The sequence below is a fragment of the Alnus glutinosa genome, chromosome 3 (genome assembly GCF_958979055.1).
Source record: "Alnus glutinosa chromosome 3, dhAlnGlut1.1, whole genome shotgun sequence".
Classification (NCBI taxonomy): Eukaryota; Viridiplantae; Streptophyta; class Magnoliopsida; order Fagales; family Betulaceae; genus Alnus; species Alnus glutinosa.
The window spans coordinates 28020861-28044318 of NC_084888.1; the positions used below are offsets into that span (position 1 = coordinate 28020861).

General features: G+C 37.2%; 1 protein-coding gene across 1 annotated transcript; it reads right to left on the reverse strand.

Moving 5' to 3' along the window:
* Positions 1-4317: 4317 nt before the first annotated feature.
* On the reverse strand, positions 4318-5916 carry LOC133863305 (putative UPF0481 protein At3g02645). The gene has a single exon (XM_062299252.1). It carries the CDS (start codon positions 5914-5916, stop codon positions 4318-4320), a length of 1599 nt encoding a protein of 532 aa, XP_062155236.1.
* Between the last annotated feature and the right edge of the window lie 17542 nt (positions 5917-23458).

The following is a 23458-nucleotide window of genomic DNA, read 5'->3' on the forward strand; positions in this document are numbered from 1 at the left end:
TGAGACGCCAACTCAATCTACAACGCCCATTTTCTCTTCCCATATCTGAGCCTTTTCTGTTTCTTCCCAACGTTTCTTCATCGCTTCTTCGTACGCTTCACAATACACTCTAGATAATTTTTTTTTTTCATCGTTCGTCTTCCTTTTTTAAACTTTCTTCTTCAACTTCTCTTTTTTATTTCTCAACGTTTCTTCTTTCTTCTTAAACTTTTTTTTTTCTTTCAAACTTTCTCCTTTCTTTAAAATATATTCTTCTTCTTTGCAGTACAGTAACAAACAGCCAGAGGCCCAGAAGTGAACCCTCATCAATAAAAATTAAACGTGGTGGGTGAAAGCAACAATTCCTCCATTACAGCTTGGGTAAAAAACAGAATGCCTTCATTACAGCTCAGAGAAAAACCAAAAGAACCTCCACTATTGTTCAAAACCTGTAATTTGTAAAGAAACAATAACCATCGAAATGGAATTACTAAACACTTCACTTCGGGTGTGAAGTAAACAACAGTACAAGTGATTGTAAAACAACATGACAAACCTTCCCACTAATTAACCAGTTACCCATGTTCTTGCCAACTCACCATGCTCAATTCTACCCACGTTGCTCATCTTCCCTACCCATTAACATTCCTCTGTTCAACCCTGTTCTATGCTACCGAAACAGAGGCCCCTTGCTTCGCGTTTTCTTCGTCTTCTAATGCTACGCTTATATCACTCCCCACTTTGGTTAATTTTTCAAGGTATTTCTGATTGGGTTTCTTGGCCTTCGGCTTCGGACTCTATCATGTTCATTTCAGTTGGCGTGAGAATACCCCCTTCTGTATCAAACCAAGCTTTGAATATAGAATCTATAGCTTATTTCGAAGTGTTTCTGCCTCGCTTTTGATAGATTAGAATAATATCATTGGGGTGAATGTCCTGTGTTTTTGTGTGTCAAGGAAACAAAAAATTATTAGGCTCTTTTCAGTTATTGTATCACGTCTTTCGCAGACCAGGAGGAATGATATCACAAGGGTTGTCTTCACTTTCTTTTTCATTAAGTATCTTGGACAATCTAGGAGGTTTGAAATGGTACTAGCAAAGGCAAGGGAGTTATTTTAGTGGAAATAGAAACCTATATATGCTACCAAACCCAAAGCAGAGTTAGTGGCATAGAAAAATTGTAGAGGGATGATGACACGATTTAAAGCTCTGCAAGTTCTTTCTCCCTTTGCTGTTAGAATGAAATGGTTATCCTGTTGCAAAGTGCGACTTTGAAGAAGCCTTGATGAAGGTTCAACGTAGTGTTTCTGAAGCTGGTATAAAAAAGCATGAAAAGTGGACTGCAAAATTTGGGTCTATGTGAGAATCATCGCCTTTGGAAGTAGACGTTAACACCGTCTAAAAGGAATCTGATAGTTCCAACGTAGTTTATTTTAAAATTTTCACTATTCAATCTTCACCGTCCATTTTTAACAGCAGATGTGCTGTTCTTTTTTTTAACAGCACTGAAGCCGGATCCCTATGCAGACTATTTCTGTCAACCTCTACAGTGTCCTGAAATTCACTGAAGAAGCATATGACGTGTTACGATCATAAGGGTTAAGAGATTAACAAAATTGGTATCCAAGAGTCCCAAGCCTTTTGGATCAATGGTTAGGCCCTTTACAATTGATGAATTAAAATGTCTTGGCATTATGTATGGACATGGTGTTAAGTTATTGTATCTGATAGGTGAATGAAGTTGCCAAAAGAAAAAGAACTATCATCGAGTCAATGTCGATAGAGTGGGCCGCCGTAGACGCTAGATTCAAAAGCGTTATGGAATATTACGATTCTAAGGGTTAAGGGTTTAATCAAATCAGTATCCAACATGCATCTAGTTTTTGAATGACTGTCCTTCTAGATTGACTAGTAGATATAGGGTAAAACTTTAACAACTTTAAATATGCTTATAATGGTCATCAATTGGAATTATTTGGAACTACAAATCCCAGATTAATTAAGAGATCTCAAAGAAGGTTGTGCAAGAACATGGGCACAACACCCCCTCACATGGGGGTGGGGCCCACACACTGGGCCCCACCCCTACCCATGTGAGGGTGTATTGTGCCCATGTTGTGGGGGTGTAGTGCAGCAATCAGTCCCCAAAAAAAAGTAGTTAAAGTTGTACAAATGTTGTGTAAGAGTTGTGCAAGAAACATTACTCATTCTTTTTGAGTATTGTTTTTTGCACAATTTTTGCACAACTTTTGTACAAATCTAACAACCATTTTAAGGATTAACCTTAAATATTTAGGGTCCACATGTACGAAAAACAAATTTAATGGTTTATCATAAAAAAAAGTAGTTAGAGTTGTGCAAAAGTTATGTAAGAGTTGTGCAAGAAACATTACTCATTCTTTTTGAGTAATGTTTTTTGCATAATTTTTGCACAATTTTTGTACAACTCTAACAACTTTTTTAAAGATTAACCATTGAATATTTAGGGCCCATATGTAGGAAAAACAAATCCAATGGTTGATCATAAAAAAAGAAAAAAAGTAATTAGAGTTGTGTAGGAAACATTACTCATTCTTTTTTAGTAATATTTTTTGCACAATTTTTACATAACTTTTTGTATAACTCTAACAACCTTTTTAAATATTAACCATTGAATATTTATGGTCCACTTGTAGGAAAAACAAATTCAATGGTTGATCATAAAAAAAGTAGTTAGAGTTGTTCAAATGTTGTGTAAGAGTTGTACAAAAAACATTATTCATTCTTTTTGAGTAATGTTTTTTGCACAATTTTTACAAAACTTTAGTACAACTCTAACAATCTTTTTAAAGATTAGCCATTGAATATTTAGGTCCCACATGTAGGAAAAACAAATCTAATAGTTGATCATAAAAAAAAGTAGTTAGAGTGTGTAAAAATTGTGTAAGAGTTATGCAAGAAACATTACTCATTCTTTTTATTATTCCCAAGAATAGAACGTTTAAAGTTGGAGGATGGATTTTATTTAAGAAGGTCTTTAATATTATTTGATTTTCTTATTTAATACTATCAATTTTTTAAGACTTATTTCAAGAACAAATGTTGGAAAATTAAGTTTTTAGGAGAATTAAATGATATTAATACTTATTTAATTACTTATTACTATAATTAGGGACCTTAATTAAAGAATATTGACTATAATAATAATGTTTTAAAAATAAAAAATATATGAGGAAGAAGATGAAGACCAACAGCAGAGAGAGATAGAGATAGATGAGTTAAAATAATAATAATAAAAAATATTAAAATATTAAAAAAAGTAAAGAAAGAGTTAAAAAGTGGGATACATAATGTTTTAAAAAGTTTGTAGCTAAAATAAAGAAAAGTAGGCTAAACTTTGAACAGTCCAATGTTAGTGGTCTAATAAGAGAAATGTTATAACTCTTTCTAACGTCTTTATGGGGTCGTTCTATGCTGACATGATACTTTTTTATTTTTTATAATAAAAACAAGAGAGAGAAATGAAGTTGTAATTTTTTTTTTTTAATTAAAAATAGGGTTCCATGTCAAGATAAAAGGACCCAGAAGGATACTAGAAGGAATTCTAGCATTTCTCGTCTAATAATTATGATGAATATCTCGTATTGGAAAACTAGCATAGATGACTCCTATTTATAATAGGGGAATGCTAAATCTCCTTTTAGTGTTCTTCTGGTGTCAATCTGGAAGAATATAAATGTAATAAAAAAAATTAAAAAATTGCATCAATGTAATTTAAAAGGACATAAATATAATTTTTTTTATTACATTTATATCATTCCAATAAAAACTAGAAAAACACTAAAAAAAACTCTAGCATTCCTCTTTATAATAAGCATTATCAAATTTGCGATTTAGTAATAAGATGCTATTAACATTGTCTCTTTTCTTAATTGACTAAGTTGATTGTACCCCCATTTTTTTCACTTTTCTCAATTCCACATTTCAAGACTATATCAACGAAAAAAAGCGATGACCAGGCCATTAATGTCCAGCTCGATCTTCGGTTATTCAAAGCTATATAATATTAATATCTTAAATTAAATTATTATACAATTATTCTTACCATCAACAGCGAATCATGCAAAGAAGAGCTCAGACATCATGGACAGATAGAGAGTATGTACGTAAGGCTCCCCACAGCTCCACAAGTGCTAATTGTTCTCATATCCCGTACAGAGGATTAGGAAGAAACAGCACATCATAAATAAATAAATAAGTAAATAAATAAAGAACTCCAAACAAATCTTACTTTAAGAAAAGAGAGCAAAAGAATTTGAAAACGCAAACTATAAATATATAAATAAGCACCAAGATAAATCACTGTGTGGTCTTGACTGGAAGTATGCGGGTGGAGCTATAAATAGAGCAAAACGCTTGCAATGTCATCAAGAGCAAGAGCAAAATTGCAGCGAGCAATGTGAGAAACTGCCATGGCTCAAAAACGTAAAGCTTCAAGAATTTTCCAACTTTAACCCTCCATCTGCCACTGTAGTACCTGTTCACATCTTCAATCACCTTGTCTAAAAATGGCACTTTTGTCAATCTGATAGACTTGCTCATTCCATTCCACAGATTTGCCACCTCTCCATCGCTCTTCAAACGGTTCAAAATGATCCCTTTTTCTCTAAGTTTTTTCACATCCTCCTCAGTGTCAATAATCCCATTCATTAATTCAGTGTAACGCGTAAAAACCAACGGCCCTGATGCATTCGAAGCTTCATATGCTACCAAGTTTCTCAAAACCACCTCTGTGTTAACATCTAAAGCAATGGTGGGAAGGTAAAATGTGGAGGTTTTTATGTCAAAAGCAACGGCTGAGATGCTACCCTTTGTGGGTAAGAAACGGACCCCGGATTTCCAGAGATCACTCACAGAAGGGATTGTGATTTCCTCTACCAATGGCGATCTGCTAATGTCATTTTCAGGCTTGTGTTCTTCTTTATTTTGAAAGAAAAATAAATACTCTACGGGCTGCTTTAAGATTGCGAATCCGGGAAGGTTAGAGAGGATTGTCAAAGGAAATTTTAGGATGAATTTTACTGCTCTAGATATTATTACCTCCTTGACGACACGTATTGGGCCGCGGTTTAATTTTGAAAGTAGCTTCGAAATCTCATGCAGGAGTTTTTCTACGTAATTTGAGTCTGCAGAAGATTTGTCCTTACCATGCACGTCAAGTTCAAAGATTTCCGATGGCTCTTCCATTTTAGGCACGATCATGTGGTACAAAAAGTCTAGCAAGTGGGCGATTTCTGAGACTAGTTGAATCTTTGGGAGGTCTTCCATGATCAAGTTGAAGGGTGAAAGCTCTTTGCATAACCCCATTAACATTGAAAACAAGGTATCATCGGCAGAGTCTAGTGATGAGAATTGGAATTCTAATATCTTTCTCAATACAAATAAAGGAATTTGATTCTCGAGCATTACCATATCTCTCAGAATTGCATTGTCCACAAAGTGTGACATCCTAGAGGAAACTCTTCCTTCTTTGCTGGCGTAAATTTGAAGGAACTCAAGCAAGAAGGATGCATCAATGGCCATCATCCACGCTAACGTTTCGCCATTGAAATGCAAGTACTTATGATAGCATGCTCGGATCCTTGGCTCAAACTTTATCAATTGGTCAACGAGATTTTGGAACTTAAGGCTTTGGAAATGCTTTTGAATGGTTTTCGCCGCTGCTAGCTTACACCTTTCCATCTCAAAGAGCTCCGGGCGGCAATAGTGATAAGGACCGAGAGAAACTTGTTGTGGGGTATAAGAATCTGGATGAGTAGCCAGAAGTGCTTTGGGGACATTGAAAATGCATACGGCGGGGACTTCGCCGTAGTCCTGATCAATCTCTTCTTCGAGGGTACGACGGATCTGAATGACCCATTGAAGCTCATCAAATTTCGGATGGAATTGTGATGACATTGTAAAAAGATTTCGGCCGTGTGGAGCGGAGTTAGGAGGATGCATGAGGCCTTTATTTCCGTAACTCTATAACCATAAACATTACTATCATTAATGAACTTCAATAAAACATTAAAATATGTGTTACATCTAGGGGGTAACGAACAAACGATCTTTCATTATAGTACGACTGTACGTACGAGAGTCATCCTCTTCTTTCTCTTAATTAATTTTCAATTTTCTTCTTTTTTTATTTTTTTTTTAAAAAAATAAATAAATCAGTCATGCAATTCTTTCATTAACGTTTACTGCGTTCAGAATTTATAATGTTCAGAATATAGTGGGAGGCTTCCTCTATATGAACTTGTACATCCATTAGAGAAAACGCTTTCTTGATTAGTCTTTGAGCTACTCCATTCCCCACCATTCTGACAAGTTTCACACACCATAACTGCAATTTATTCAGTATTGTTGTAACGCGCGTGTTACAAACATATTATTTTTCAGCTATTTATTCTTTTTTCTTATAAAAAAAATAAAATAAAATAAAGTTTGCACAAGCCATTGTTTTTTAACCACTAATCAATAAAATATTTTACCATCCATTATTATTATTATTTATTTTTTTATTTTTTACTGTTGGTCTTTAACACAATTCAGTTTTTCATATGTTTATGACCCTTTGAATTTAAGAGAAGATATCATTTGACTTTAAGGTTGTTTCATACTTTTTACGTTGTCTTTAACAAATGGTAATGGGCTTGAAAAATCATATTTACTTTTATGACCGTTTCAATTTACGGTCTTGTGCCTTAAAAGAAAAGGGGCTTGATTGTTGCACTCTTAATTCAGCTTGCTGTAACCATTTTTACTGTCTCTGATCGTTGGACAATATCAAGCTTTAATTATGGTGTTTTATGGCATTTGATCTTAATTTTGATCGTTTGTTCATTGTAACTTCTTCATGACATGCAGTTGTATATAAAACCATCATATATAAGAGCATCGATCTTTAGCCAGTGGCGGAGCCACATGCATACCGACACAAATTCTTTCTTTCCTTATTTAGTAGTGGTTGCACAACGCTAAGAGGGCATCATCTTCAAACGCCACGTGTTGTAATCTTAAGCAAAGTATGAGTAAAGGTTTTTTATTAACTGTATTATTTTTCTAAGCCTATATATATAATACAATAAACCTGTATTAAAATACACGTGGCCAACTGTGCAGTTAGTGTCAACTGGATCCACCGCGTGTATTTACGTAGCCAACAGTTCGCCACATATACAGTGACCATCCACGTGGCGAACTGCAAGTGGCGAAAAACTATTTTTTTTGTAGTGGTCAACCTGCATGTAAACCCTAAAACATAACAATTTTAAGTACAATACATATTATATATAATTATAAACCATAACTAAATATAGCACAAATCTAAGGTTGGGGTATATAATAAGAATTTTTTATAAAAATAAATTCAAAAAAATTTAAATACAAGTATTTATTTGAATACTGTACAAAACTAATTAGTTTATAAACTCTAATTTGGTATAGTGTACATAATAATATTATCATATACATACTATTTGTTTGTTTGTTTTTTTTTTTTTTTTAAAAAAAAAAAAAAAAGAATTCCAATTTTTTTTATAAAAAAACACCAGTTGGCCACGTGGCGTACTTACACGTGGCCAATAAAATGCCACGTGTCCAATTCGTACAAGTGGCCAGATGGCCACGTGTATTAAATCTACGTGGCCAAATTTAGCCACGTGTATTTTTACACGTGGCCATCTCGCCATGTTGATAAAATACACGTGTCCAGATGGTCACGTGTATTCATACACGCGGCCAATTGGCCGCGTGCATTTATACACGCGGTGAATTGGCCGCGTGTAGAAATGCACGTGGCCAATTCGCCGCGTGTAATAAATACACGCGGCTAATTGGCCGTGTGTAATAAATACGCGCGGTCAATTGTTTTTACGCTACAAATGGCCATGTGGCCAGTAAAAAACGTGGTGATCTGGCCACGTGTTTACAGTAACTGGCACTGTAGACAAGTGGCGATTTGCGGGGTTTTTTATAGTGAGTTGTGCTATGATTGTGATAAGATCATACGATCGATGGCATGGTTAAAAGAAAAGTCACCTCCTTTTCGACATTTGCCCAATTCCCACATATCACTGGGGAATATTTTGGGTTGGCGTCCGACTCCGGCTAGGATACAAATGAAACCCATATTTGATATGTTGCACAAACGAATTAAATTAAACCCAAATATCTGTAAGAATAATATTTTGTCTTGAGATTAGACATCTGTTTGGGAAGTAAACAGATTCTATTCTAATGATAATTTGAATAAAATGTTATTTTTAGAGTAATGAAAGTCTTTTTAATTAGAGAGATAATCAGAGATTGATCAAATTTTGGAATTGAAGTAGATTATTTATAGATTTAATGACACTTTTTTTACCGACCATAGTGATTGTTCTGAACCGATACCTTTTCATATATGAACATGTGTATTTTCATGAAAATGTGTATTTTTGTGAGAAGGTGTCTTTAATTTCACGGATAGATATCTTGTTTCAAAATGAATATATAATATTTAATTTTAACCGTTTGATCGCAAAGATCACTTAATTTGGATCGTTGGATTTCTAATTAATATCACATCTTTTTATAAAAAAGACAAATCCTTTACTAGCTATTGTCATACTCGTATTAGTCGTATGTTAGTATTATACTAGTGGCCGGAATTATTCAAAAAAGATAAAAATCAATAAATATAACATATTTGGTTGATATTATCCCTATAATTTTTTCTTCAAGTTAAAAAGGGTTTTTTTTCATGTAAATTCTGGTTTTTTTTTTTTTTTTTTTTTTCGTGTGATTGATTTGCTTTATGTTTATATTTATGTTCTTGACTCGGAAATTTTTATTTGAATATTTTTTAAGGACTGCTTGAAATTCTTTGTTAACTAGCTAGAATTCACATATATACGATTAGGTAGTGATGCAATATAACTAAAATGATGGTTATGGTCATAAGAGAACGTGAGTTTTTCTTACAATTATGATCATATATGTTGTTGCGAAAATTACCCCCACCAATCACATTTTAGTGTTACATTTCACGTGAAGTTGCAAGAAGACTTGAGAATGAAATTTGGACGAAAAATAGGACTTTTAGATTACTTTTCATGACTTTAACCCAAAGGAAAAATGAGTGTGTATAGTAACTTGCACTACAAAAAAAACTGTAAATCGCCACTTGCAGTTCGCCGCGTGTACAGTAACTGTACACGTGGTAAACTGTTCGCCGCGTGTAAGTAGCCGCGTAGATCCACGCGGTGGATCTGGGCAACGCTAATTGCACAATTGGCAGCGTGTATTTTAATACATGCGGCCAATTTGCCGCGTGTACATTAATACGGGCTGCCATTTGGCCGCGCGTATAAATGTACACACGGCCAACATCTGGCCGCGTGTACATTAATACACACGGCCATCTGGCCGCGTGTATAATAATACACGCGGCCAGTTGGCCGCAGTATAATATATATATATATATATATATATATATATTAATTCTATTTTTTAATTTCTTTTTATTTAAAATATATTTATATATTTTATATAAATATTCTTTATATATATATATATATATATATATATATATATATATATATATATATATATATATATATATATATATATATATATATATATATATATATATATTTTTACTAAAATTCTCCAAATTTATTTTATCCAAAAATATCACAAAATCAAATTGCACAAATTAATCAAAACAACAATATTTAAAAATTCGAATACCATGTACTAATAAATATATTCATTACTAACAATAACTACTTACACAACAATATCAACAAATTTGAAATTCTTAATTTAATAAAGTTATTCGGTACTAAAAAAAAAAAAATATACACAAAATATCTACAAATCTGGAGGACGTCGCTGCGGATCACAAGGTGCAGTCCCGGGCGTGAGCTCGCCAACTGTCGATTGTCCCGCAAGAGATGGTGTAACGGGTGAAGGAGTCCCGAGAGGGGATTGTTGGCTCAGCAATTGTCCAGAAGGCGACAACGGACCAACCGTTGTCGCATTACCTGCAAGTACTAAAAATAATTAACCTACATAATATTATATGCAAATTTAAACAAGTAATGAGAACAAATTAAAAATAAACCTAAGTGTATACATAATATGAACCATACCTGCAGGCGCACTACTAACAGATGACGTACTATCGACGTGTGCAGGTGAAGACTGCTGAGCACCAGGGCATACGAACGATAATCCTGTAGAGGACATGAAGGCCTCAAAATGTCGCATGCGCTGCTCAATGCTGTCAGCCCGCTCTCTCTCAACCCGCACTATGCCCTCCAACTCCGCAATTTTGTGAGCAGCCCAATCCTGAGACGTGCCCTCGGCCGGTCCCCCCATGTACGGGCCCTATACGAGAAACAAGTCCCGCGAACAGGAGTAACGTTCGGCCCAACCTGCTGAACCCTACCCGCATACTCGGGTCGCCCAACCGCTTGCTCGTACGCGTCGCCAGGTGCCCAACGCACCGTATCTGATGAGACGGGGTCCGAGGCAGCAGGATCAGTGGACAAACTCTGTGTCATCCGCTCCTGTACGTCGTCAACATACAAAACACTGGTAATTAATAAATACTTTATCACACTCATAACTAATAATAATCGATAACCTATAACAGTAGCATACGCATAGGTCCCGTGTCCGCTCGTTTAGGTAAGTGCCGTCTTTCCTTGTGTGCGTCTTCATAAACGACTCGGCGCGAGTGGGGGGCGTGCCAGATATAGATGCCTGTCGCCATACAGTATAAATATATAACAAACATTGGATATTCATTTAACGTTAAGAAAGAACAATTACGCACAAATAAGAATTAGGGTTTTTACATATTGTTCCATACCTCATCGTGATTAAATCTGGCATAACTTTTGGACCCCAGACTATAGGGGATGTCATTCTGCTCCCGCAGCCGCTTCATTCGTTCAGACCTCTCATTTACATTGAACATTCCCAAAAAAATGTCAGAATTGATACTTTTAATTACTTATGTGTTATGATTGAATGAACTGTTTATTAAAAAAACACAACATTATCGTAATACATTCAAAGACCTACATACCACATTTATTTTTGTGCACCACTCGTGCAGTACGTCCTCCACATCCGTTTGGTCATACTTATCAAAAAACGTATCTGGCATTCTCGCACGTATTGTCAATGGCGTGTCACCGTCTCGAATATTTAGCTGGGTCCTCAACTTCGACTTCCACGAACGGTGCTTACGGCCCATATCACCCCAGAATTCATTCTGTGCCAGGCGCTGGTCGACGGATACGGGTACATAAAATTCTTGCTGCACATTCAATCTAATGATTAATTTTAGCAGTTCAATAAAGAAAAAATCATCTTAACTTTAATTTCACAAAATACATATATTAGTTTCATACACATACCATTATGGCATCCCACATAGCCTGCTTAATCTGTTTATCTACCTTTGCCCATTTGTCCCACAAGTGAATATGGGACCCGCTCCGTAACAGCTTGCCCGCAGCCCGTCTATAACGATTGCATGCTCGTCCCACTGGTTGTGTTGCAGCATTGTACTGCAACACAACTTTCTTACCCCTCGGGAGCACCCAATTTCTCTCTGGGTCCTTAATCACCTCAAAATAGATGCTCCCGTCTGGGTTATACTCTAGTCAATAAATATAAAACGTTAATATATTAACACTAAATAACTTAATTATATTAATAAATTAAAAATTCAATTTAAATATTATACGAACTTACTAAATTAATTAGTTTATAATGATGTATACAAATGTACTTACCCATCAGCCGAATATGGTCGAACGCTATGTGCTCGGTCGCTGGGTCACCAGCATGCTCCTCGCCTACCTCATCTTCTGGGTGATGCTCATCATCATGATCGTCATCCGAAGGCATATCCTGGGGGACATCATGGGCTAACTGATCAAGACCCAACATCACATCGTCCCCCTCGCGGGACAGCTGGCTCTCCCCCACATCTGGGTCCTGACTCTCCCCAGGAAGCGGCAACTGGCTCTGTCCATAAACATGCATCTGGCTCTCCCCAGGTGCCGGGCCCTGGCCCCCCGCCGGTGCCGACAGCTGTCCCGACCGCATAGCCGGCATAGGCATCCCCCCCCGCTGTGACAGCGGGAATCTGTCATCCTGAGTCTCACTATCAGGGTTGACTGGCATAGGTGGTGGAAGGGGTATGGATAGTACAACAGAAATCTGCTCAGATCATGACACTCTCGCGCCCACCATCGATCAATATGACCCGGTGATGTCAGCCCCAACTGCAATAATGTCGTGTATGGAGAAGGAGAATATCCAGCTGAGCTCGTCTGGCCGGGATCTGACCTGCTCATCCCCGCCGTACCCGGGGGCAATGGTCTATAAACGGCGTCCGGGTGGTGTGGCCACGGTGTAGTATGTAGTGCCGCTGACATCGCCGGTGTCGACGTAGGCGGGTATAGAGAAGGAGAATATCCAGCTGTGCTCGTCTGCCCGAGATCTGACTTGCTCATCCCCGCCGTACCCGGGGGCAATGGTCTGTATACATCATCCGGGTGGTGTGGCCACGGTGTGGTATGTAGTGCCGCTGACATCGCCGGTGTGGATGTAGTCGTGCAATGCACAGGCTGGCGTGGTGCACGATGTGCGCAAGTAGGGGGTCTCGGGTCCATCGAAACCTGCGAACAAATGTGAGAAAAATTATTTGAAATTCGTTTTAATTTTAATATTAAAATAGAATATGCATAATATATAATGAGCTCTATGCAAAATAAGAAAGTATTTTGAGTTTAAGCAAATTGTACCAATAATAAATATAGCAATCATTGTATAACATGAGCTTCAATCGGATCAATGTCGGGTCTGTCGTGATCGAATTCATCATTCATATCATGCAGGTCATTAGTGGGTAATACGATCGGTACACACTCGTGATATGCATTATCTGCATCACTACTCCCTTCCCCCTGACCAACATCGTACACGTTGCGTGGTTTAGTCCTCACGGCACAAACCCAGTTTGGGTTCCTTTCATCCTCGACATAAAACACTTGGTCTACCTGAGATGTAAGCACGTAAGGCTCGTCAGTAAGCAGTTCTCCCCTGTGGACGAGGTGAGTGAAGTTGACAAACGCTAGACCATAATCGTCGACTCTAAATCCTCTGTCCATCGTGGGGTCTGCCCAATTGCACTTAAATAGGACGTACGTAGTCCTATCGTAGTACTCGACCTCAACCACATCGGTTAACTGCCCGTAGTAGGTTTCGCCGTCAACGGTTGGCACACATACGCCGCTGTTCTGAGTCCTCCTTCCCACATCATGGGCTAGCGTGCGGAACAATTTCCCCGTTTACCACGTACCTGTTATACTTCACTGCTGTCTCCTTCAACCCTCTACTGCGCATAACCAATTTCAGCCCCAATTCCTCCCTACTTTGATCGTCAAGGCCATCAACCTATGTTATCATTTCATATATTAAAAGAATACATCGGTTAATAGCGGCATATTGTCGAACCCTATCTTAAATTGACACTGAACATAGGTAAATATTATATACGAAAGTACCACTATTTCCTTACATATGCGCGGTACCACTCGCAGAACTGCTCGTGATGTTGGGCTTCAATCAGAGCGTCCGTGATGCGACCCCTAACGCATGATCGCCTAATAGCGTCTTTATGCATCCTACATTCAGCGGATATAATTAAAAAACTAATTATTATCAATTATATCATTTGAATCCGGTTCAATATGTAAACACTACTTACATCCGCAAATTGAGAAACTCTTCAGAGTTGAACACAATATAACGATGAATCTGATGCATCGTCAACCGGTTCAATCTAACTCGCGTTCCCACCCCCTTGGAACCATCAGGGTTTCTCAAAGGTCTGTTGTGGAAGGTTGATGCATTTTCTAGATATCTCGAATAGAACGTTACTAGCTCGGTCGCTATGTAACCTTCCGCAATGCACCCCTCAGGAGCCGCTTTGTTGCGCACATTCGACTTGAAACCCCCAAGACTCCTGGTGCACACACAAACATTAAGGACTTGCCCCCGTTTAATGCCACGAGTTACATGAAATATATATATATATATATATATATATATATATTCTATTGTATTTTACCTCTCTGCCGGGTACATCCACCTATATTGAACGGGTCCGCCGAGTCTACATTCGCGCACAAGATGCACGACCAAGTGGACCATGCTAGTAAAAAACCCAGGAGGAAATACCTGTTCCAGCTTGCACAGTGTGATACAGACGCCACCCTGCAGTCGGTCCATCTCAGCTTGGGTTAGCTTGGTTGAGCATATGCCTCTGAAAAATGCTGACATCTCAACGATAGGTCTGACCACTTTGTCTGGCAATGACTGACGCAATGCAATTGGTAGAAGCTGCTGTATCAGTATGTGGCTGTCATGACTTTTTAACCCTGAAATTGTACGGTCCTTCATCCAAACACACCGTGAAATGTTCGACGCATATCCGTCTGGAACTCTCACATTTCGAAGCACCTTTAAAAAGCTTTGTTTATCCTCCCTGGACATCGTGTGACAAGCCGCGGGTATATATGTTTTACCATTTGCGGCGGTAAACGGATGCAATTTAGGTCTCAACCCCATCTCCTGCAAATCCAGCCGAGCTGCCAAGTTGTCCTTCGTTTTCCCTTTGATGTCCAAAATAGTGCCAAGTATATTGTCCATGACATTTTTCTCTATGTGCATGACATCAAGATTATGCCGAATCAAATTGTCCTTCCAGTACGGCAATCTGAAGAAAATACTTTTCTTCTTCCATACAACATCATTAGCACCCCGTGCACCCGTCTTCCGCTTCTTCCGTCTCGTCTTACCCGCATTCTCATTCCCAAACGCAACTCCGTCCAACTGTTGGAGGATCTCGTCCCCGCAAGGCACATCAGGAGCACATTCTAACTCCTCAGTCCCATCAAACGTTCTTCTGTTCAGCCGCCACAGATGTTCGGTTGGCAAGTACCTCTTGTGTCCCATGTAACAAAATTTACAACCGTTATTCAGATGTTTAGAACGTGTCGAATGCATGCAACAAGGACATGCCTTCACACCTTTGTTAGGCCAACCGGATAAATCTGCATACGCCGGGAAGTCGTTTATTGTCCACATCAACTGAGCACGCATATTGAAATTCTCCATCTTCGCAGCATCTAGTGTTCGTACCCCTACATCCCACAGCTCCAACAGCTCATCAATCAGTGGCTGAAGGTAGACGTCGATATCCATACCAGGTGAGCTCGGTCCAGGGATAACCAGTGACAGGATGAACGACGTCTGTTTCATGCACATCCAAGGAGGCAAATTGTACGGTACAAGTAATACGGGCCATGTGCTGTGGGATGTACTCATGTTCCCAAATGGATTGAATCCGTCTACTGTCAGTCCAAGCCGCACGTTCCTACCGTCGGCCATAAAATCCGGATGTAGAGAGTCGAACGATCTCCATGCCTCACCGTCCGCGGGGTGCCTCAATACGCCGTCCCTAGTGCGGCCTTCTGCATGCCACCTCATATTGTGCGCCGTGTGCTCCGACATGAATAACCTCTGTAACCGTGGGATGAGTGGAAACCATCTCAACACCTTCACTGGACGTTTTTTCCTCGACGATATTACCCCACCATCCTGATCGAAATGTATATCAGCCATCCACTTAGATTCTCCACATACGGTGCATGTATCTAGATCTTTATTGTCTTTCCAGAATAGCATACAGTCATTACGACACGCCGGAATCTTCTCATACCCGAGACCCATGGAACTGAGGAATTTCTTCGCCTCGTACGTATTAACCGGCAATGCCTCATCGCAAGAAGGCAATAACTGACTGACAAGCTCAAGAATATCAGAAAAAATCTTGTTACTAATACCTCCAATGCACTTCAAGTTGTAGAAATGTACAGTAGCACTCAATTTACTGTGCTTTGTACCGGGGTGAAGTGGCTTGTCGGCAGTCTTCAACAACTCAAGGTACTTCAATGTGTCCCTTGCAGAGGTTCCTTCATTTACTTCTCCGGGCTGGCCAACATGATCGGTGTCACCTACTTCGTGCATGCCGAAGGCGTCACGCAACATGGTGTGCATGTCACCACCTTGTTCCAGGTCTCCGCCTTGTTCTGTGACTTCTACATGTTCAATGCCACATGCAGCCGTATCTGTGACACTGGGATGATCGTGACCCCGAACAGGACCAGCAGGGTTTAGGGTTGTCTCATCGTGCATATACCAGAAACCGTATCCCGTGGACATTCCCTTCCCCCCTGTCAGGTGGGCAAGAACGTAATCTGGGGGGTGCCGCTGGTTATTCCGGCAGTACTTACATGGGCAGTAAATTTTGCCATCAGCAGACCTACAGTTACGAACGGCAAATGCCACGAACGCTCTACACCCGTCGTTATACTGTGTTGTACCTCTAGGTGCTGACATCCACGACTTGTCCATATTCCTCTGTACGCGAGTTAACAGTTTGAAACGAAATATGTTATTTGATTACAGCAAATAAAGTGCTTGATTGTTTACTGTTTGTTTTAAACAGTTAACTCAAAGTATCATTTTTTCATACTTTTTTTAGGAGTTAGGGTTTTTTCTTTTTAGGTTTTAAGGTTAGGGTTTAGGTTTTTAAGGGTTTAGTTTTTAGGGTTAGGGTTTAGGGTTTAGGTTTTAATATTTGTAGGGTTTAGGGTTTTTTAGGGTGTAAGGTTTTAGGGTTTAGGGTTTAACTAAAATAAAATAGTAATAAAAAAAAAAAAAGAGACTCGAACCTTTTTCTTTTATATTTTTTTAATATTCTTCTTTCTTTTTTTAGGGTTTAGGGTTTTGTTTTTTTTTTTTTTAGGGTTTAGGGTTTTAGCTTTTTACGGTTTAGTTTGTAGGGTTAGGGTTTGGGTTTACCTCACCATAAAAAAGTAATTAAAAAAAAAAAGAGATCTCTCCCATTTTTAATTTTTTTTTTTTTTGCTATTCTTTATTCTTTATTTATGGTTTAGAGTTTTAAGGTTTCTTTTTTTAGGGTTTAGGGTTAAAAAGGTTAGGGTTTAGGTTTTTAGGGTTCTAGTTTTTAGGGTTTGGGTTTTAAGGGTTTAGTTTTTAAGGTTAGGGTTTAGGTTGTTAGGGTTCTAGTTTTTAAGGTTAGGGTTTAGGTTTTTAGGGTTTAGTTTTTACGGTTTAGTTTTTAGGGTTAGGGTATTAAGGTTAGAATTTAGGGTTTAGGGTTTAGGTTTTAGGGTTTTAAGGTTAGGATTTAGGTTTTTAGGGTTTAGTTTTTAGGGTTAGGGTTTTAAGGTTAGGGTTTAGGGTTTAGGGTTTAGTTTTTAGGGTTAGGGTTTTAAGGTTAGGGTTTAGGGTTTTAGGGTTAGGGTTTTAAGGTTAGGGTTTAGGGTTTTAGGGTTAGGGTTTTAAGGTTAGGGTTTAAAGGTTAGGGTTTAGGGTTTAGGGTTTAGGTTTTAGGGTTTTAAAGTTAGGGTTTAGGGGTTTAGGGTTTAGTTTTTACGGTTTAGTTTTTAGGGTTAGGGTATTAAGGTTAGAATTTAGGGTTTAGGGTTTAGGTTTTAGGGTTTTAAGGTTAGGATTTAGGTTTTTAGGGTTTAGTTTTTAGGGTTAGGGTTTTAAGGTTAGGGTTTAGGGTTTTAGGGTTAGGGTTTTAAGGTTAGGGTTTACGGTTTAGGGTTTAGTTTTTAGGGTTAGGGTTTTAAGGTTAGGGTTTAGGGTTTTAGGGTTAGGGTTTTAAGGTTAGGGTTTAGGGTTTAGGTTTTAGGGTTTTAAAGTTAGGGTTTAGGTTTTTAGGGTTTAGTTTTTACGGTTTAGTTTTTAGGGTTAGGGTATTAAGGTTAGAATTTAGGGTTTAGGGTTTAGGTTTTAGGGTTTTAAGGTTAGGATTTAGGTTTTTAGGGTTTAGTTTTTAGGGTTAGGGTTTTAAGGTTAGGGTTTAGGGTTTTAGGGTTAGGGTTTTAAGGTTAGGGTTTAGGGTTTAGGGTTTAGTTTTTAGGGTTAGGGTTTTAAGGTTAGGGTTTAGGGTTTTAGGGTTAGGGTTTTAAGGTTAGGGTTTAGGGTTTAGGGTTTAGGTTTTAGGGTTTTAAAGTTAGGGTTTAGGTTTTTAGGGTTTAGTTTTTACGGTTTAGTTTTTAGGGTTAGGGTATTAAGGTTAGAATTTAGGGTTTAGGGTTTAGGTTTTAGGGTTTTAAGGTTAGGATTTAGGTTTTTAGGGTTTAGTTTTTAGGGTTAGGGTTTTAAGGTTAGGGTTTAGGGTTTTAGGGTTAGGGTTTTAAGGTTAGGGTTTAGGGTTTAGGGTTTAGGTTTTAGGGTTTTAAAGTTAGGGTTTAGGTTTTTAGGGTTTAGTTTTTACGGTTTAGTTTTTAGGGTTAGGGTATTAAGGTTAGAATTTAGGGTTTAGGGTTTAGGTTTTTGGGTTTTAAGGTTAGGATTTAGGTTTTTAGGGTTTAGTTTTTAGGGTTAGGGTTTTAAGGTTAGGGTTTAGGGTTTAGGGTTTAGTTTTTAGGGTTAGGGTTTTAAGGTTAGGGTTTAGGGTTTTAGGGTTAGGGTTTTAAGGTTAGGGTTTAGGGTTTTAAGGTTAGGGTTTAGGGTTTAGGGTTTAGTTTTTAGGGTTAGGGTTTTAAGGTTAGGGTTTAGGGTTTAGGTTTTAGGTTTTAGGGTTTTAAGGTTAGGGTTTAGGTTTTTAAGGTTAGGGTTTAGGTTTTTAGGGTTTAGTTTTTACGGTTTAGTTTTTAGGGTTAGGGTTTTAAGGTTAGAGTTTAGGGTTTAGGGTTTTAAGGTTAGGATTTAGGTTTTTAGGGTTTAGTTTTTAGGGTTAGGGTTTAGGGTTTAACTACAATAAAAAAGTAATAAAAAAATTTCACTCTTTTGTAGGGTTTAGGGTTTTTAGGGTGAACGGTAATTTGGGCTAGGGTTTAGGGTTTATGGTTTTTGCTTGTTTTTTAGAGTATAAAGCTTAGGGGTTTGGTTTTGAGATTTGATCATAGGGATTTTTATATTGGTTTTGATTTAGGATTTAGGGTTTATTGTTTACACCTTTGTTATAAATTGAATAATAAAAAAAATTATTATAAATCGTAGACGGTGGCCAAATTTAATTTTCTGTATCTATCCAATAATCGTTAGATACGATCATTTTATTATGAAATGATGGCGAGTTTACTTTGAAATGGTTTTTTTTTTTTTGTTTGTAAAAAAATTACCTGAAAATGAACTATTAAACTTTTTTTCTTTGTTCTTAAAAAACCCAAAAATTGTTTTTTGTAGTACCGCATACTTATTTATATTTTATTGGTTTTGATCATTGATTTTATGATGAAGTTAATAAAATAATTGCCACAAATAATAATCCACACACCAATTCGTAGTACAGTAAAACATATTACAAAACAAAAAAAAATACCACAACTGTACGAATATTTTTCATGCATAACGACCAACCACATCAAAACACATAAAATTACACAACAATAGATATTCAAACCCAACAAAATTAACAGCATTGCATAGACCATTATTAATTGCTAAATCCACAATTATTATATGAAACTATTAAAAAAATTAGAAACAGATTTTAAACAAATTAATTTAAATGCACCAAGTTTATTATAGCCAAAAATAAAGAAAAAAAATTAATGCTAAAATTACTCACAAATATTTTTTTTTTGAGTGATTTGTATGCTCCTTTGCCAAAATGTACCTGCATTAAAACATATTAGTCCCAAAATAATATCCCAAAACAAGTCCCAAAATAGCAATCACGTACAAGGCAGAGAGAGAGAGAGAGAGAGAGAGAGAGAGAGAGAGAGAGAGAGAGAGAGAGAGAGAGAGAGAGAGAGAGAGAGAGAGAGAGAGAGACACCGGGAGAGGTTTCAGAGAGAGAGAGAGAGATGTAGAGAGATAGAGTCAGAGAGATGGGTGTAGAGAGAGAGAGGTCCGGACCTAGGGTTATGGTTTAGTCTGTGGTTCGGTTAGAGAGAGAGAGAGAGAGAGAGAGAGAGAGAGAGAGAGAGCTAGAGAGAGACAGAGAGAAAAAGAGAGAGAGAGAGGGAGATGTAGAGAGAGATAGGTCCGGACCTAGGGTTAGGGTTCATACTGTGGTTCGGTTAGAGAGAGAGAGAGAGAGAGAGAGAGAGAGAGCTAGAGAGAGAGATAGAGAGAGAGAGAGTGAGAGGGAGATGTAGAGAGAGATAGGTCCGGACCTAGGGTTAGGGTTCCTGGTTCGGTTAGAGAGAGAGAGAGAGAGCTAGAGAGAGAGACAGAGATAAAGAGAGAGAGAGATAGAGAGAGAGACAGAGAGCATGCACCTATTGGGCCAACACGCGTGGTGCAGTGACGGCCGGAGAGGGACCTGGCCGGAGAAGACACCGGATCCTGGTGGTCGGTGGTCGGTGGACGGAGAGGGAGAGAGAGAGAGAGAGAGAGAGAGAGAGAGAGAGAGAGAGAGAGAGAGAGAGAGAGAGAGAGAGAGAGCTGAGTGAGCGAGAGAGAGCTGAGGGAGAGAGGGAGAAATGTGCTAAGAACGAGGGTAGCTTCCTTTGGAATCTACCCTGTTTTTTTTTTTATTATTATTATTAATTAAAATTTAGGCCAGGTGGCGCACGGGAATTGTCCCGCGCAGGTCACCTGGCCAAAAATTGGCCGCGTGGCGTAATGCCACCCGGCCAATTAGAGACATGTATAATAATACACGTCTCTATCTGTTTTTATTTTTATTTTTTATTTTTTTGAAAAACGAAAAATTATATATATATATAGATATATATATTATCTATATAAAATATATATATATATATATATATATATATATATATATATATATATATATATATATATATATATAAACACAAACACAAACCCTAATCCGACCCTAAGTGTATGTAATATATATAGTGTTAAGGTTTACGTAAACTCTAACCCATAAAACTAAACCCTAAACGATAACCCTAAAACTAATTCTTAAACCCTAAGTCTGTGTTAAGTTTCATATATATATATATAGGTCCTATATATATATGGGGTTAGGGTTTTATTAGATTAGTATTCCATTAACGTAAATCCTAATTAGAGTTAGGGTTTACTTATAAGTATACCATATATATTTAAAGTACTCAACACGTAAAACGTAAATATACTATAAACATATTGCACGTAGCCCATAACCTCTAACCCTATATCTATATACTATATATAGTCATAAACCCTAACCCTAAGTGTATGTACTTTGTTATGTTGCAAATTTTTTTTTTTGTTCCTCGCCGTATAATTATGCATATATATATAGCACAAATTTGGGTTAATTATGCATTTAGTACTCTATATAAACATAAACCTTAACACTAAGTGTATATACAACGTTATTATATATATCTATAAACCCTAACCCTAAGTGTATATATATACTATATATATATAGCTATACACAGTATAGCTATATAAGTATACTATATATATATATATATAGCCATAAACACCAATTTTAGGTTATATACAAGTAACTATAAAGGTATATAGTTTCGGCACGCCGTTTACATGCATGCATGCATGCATATATTATATATATGTATATACATAATATGACAAGATAGTTTTGAAATACAAATACAAATACAAATACAAACACATGCAACCCTAAGTGTATGTACTGTACAAATTGTTAAACCCTAAGTGTATGTACTGTACAAATTGCTAAACCCTAAGTCATAAAACTAAACCGTAAACTATTAATTAAAACTAAATCCTAACCCTAAGTATATATATATATATATATATATATATATATATATATATATATATATACTATACTATACTAAACCCCGACCATAAAATTGAACCTTAAAACCCATAATCTTAACCCTAATCTTAAGTGTATGTACCATATATATGTAAGCCATAAACTCTAACCTTAACCCTAATCTTAAGTGTATGTACCATATATATGTAAGCCATAAACTCTAACCTTAACCCTAATCTTAAGTGTATGTACCATATATATGTAAGCCATAAACCCTAACCTTAACCCTAATATTAAGTGTATGTACTATATGTATAAGCCATAAACCCTAACCTTAACCCTAATATTAAGTGTATGTACTATTTGTATAAGCCATAAACCCTAACCCTAAATATATATACTATATATATAGTGATAAACCCTAACTCTAGGATCAAATGATAGTTCGACCAAGTTTTGAACATTGAACTGGATCAAATGATAGAGGAATGCAATTTTATACTTGTGTAAGGTATGCTATAATGATCGGGACCACAAGGCGAACACATTCAGATGGATGTTCTACGAACCCTAACCCTGAGAGTATGTACTACACATACAATAAATTAAGTCCTAACGTATAAACCATATTCAAGAAACTCAACTTGCATGTAAACCCTAAAACATAACTATAAGTACAATACATACTAAATAAAGCACAAATTTATTGTTGGGGTATATAATAAGAATTTTTAATATAAATAAATTCAAAAAAATTTAAATACAAGTACTGTACAAAACTAATTAGTTTATAAACTCTAATTTGGTATAGGGTACATAGTAATATTATCATGTACATACTATTTGTTTTTTTTTTTTTTTAAAAAAGGAATTCCAAAAATATTTTTTTGGAAAACACCAGTTAGCCACGTGTATTAAATTACACGTGTCCGCCAGATGGCAGCGTGCATAAATTACACGCGGCCAGATGGCAGCGTGTATAAATTACACGCGGCCAATTTATACACGCTGCCAATTGGCCGCGTGTATAAATTACACGCTGCCATCTGGCCGCGTGTAATTTATACACGCTGCCAATTGTTTCTACGCCACATATGGCCACGTGGCCAGAGACACACGCTGCCATCTGGCCGCGTGTCTACAGTACCGGTTACTGTAGACACGTGGCGATTTACAGTGTTTTTTGTAGTGTTGGCTGATGTTATCTCCTAAAATCATATACATCAATTCTGGTTTTGGGATCGATATATATAGCTGATTTCATTGCCTACAATCATGGAAATGCTTTCCATAGATTATATACTTCACTCTCATCATTCTTTTATCCTACTTGGCTGACAGTGCCCTATTAGTCTCTTTTTTCTTTTCTTTTTTTCTTTTTTTTTTTTAAAAAAATAAAATAAAATAAAAATAAGGGCTAACGTAAAGACTGATTCGCATTTCAGTCCAGTGAGACGAAAATTTAGTATGTAGCATTACTTAAGGTTGTATATGCAGATGCGGATGCGGTTATGGTACTCGTATTCGCATTTTGTGTGGTTCTCTTTTAAGTAACCGCATCCACATTATATGGTTGTTGACCCCTATCGGGGTGGTTATTACGGTTATTTGATGCGATTGTTAACCACTATCCTTGTATCGGATATATAATAGGCCTTTTGGACCTCTATTATAACATATTTAAAA

Coding starts and splice junctions, on each gene's coding strand:
- LOC133863305 (XM_062299252.1), bottom strand. CDS start 5,916: ATGTCATCACAATTCCATCCGAAATTTGATGAGCTTCAATGGGTCATT.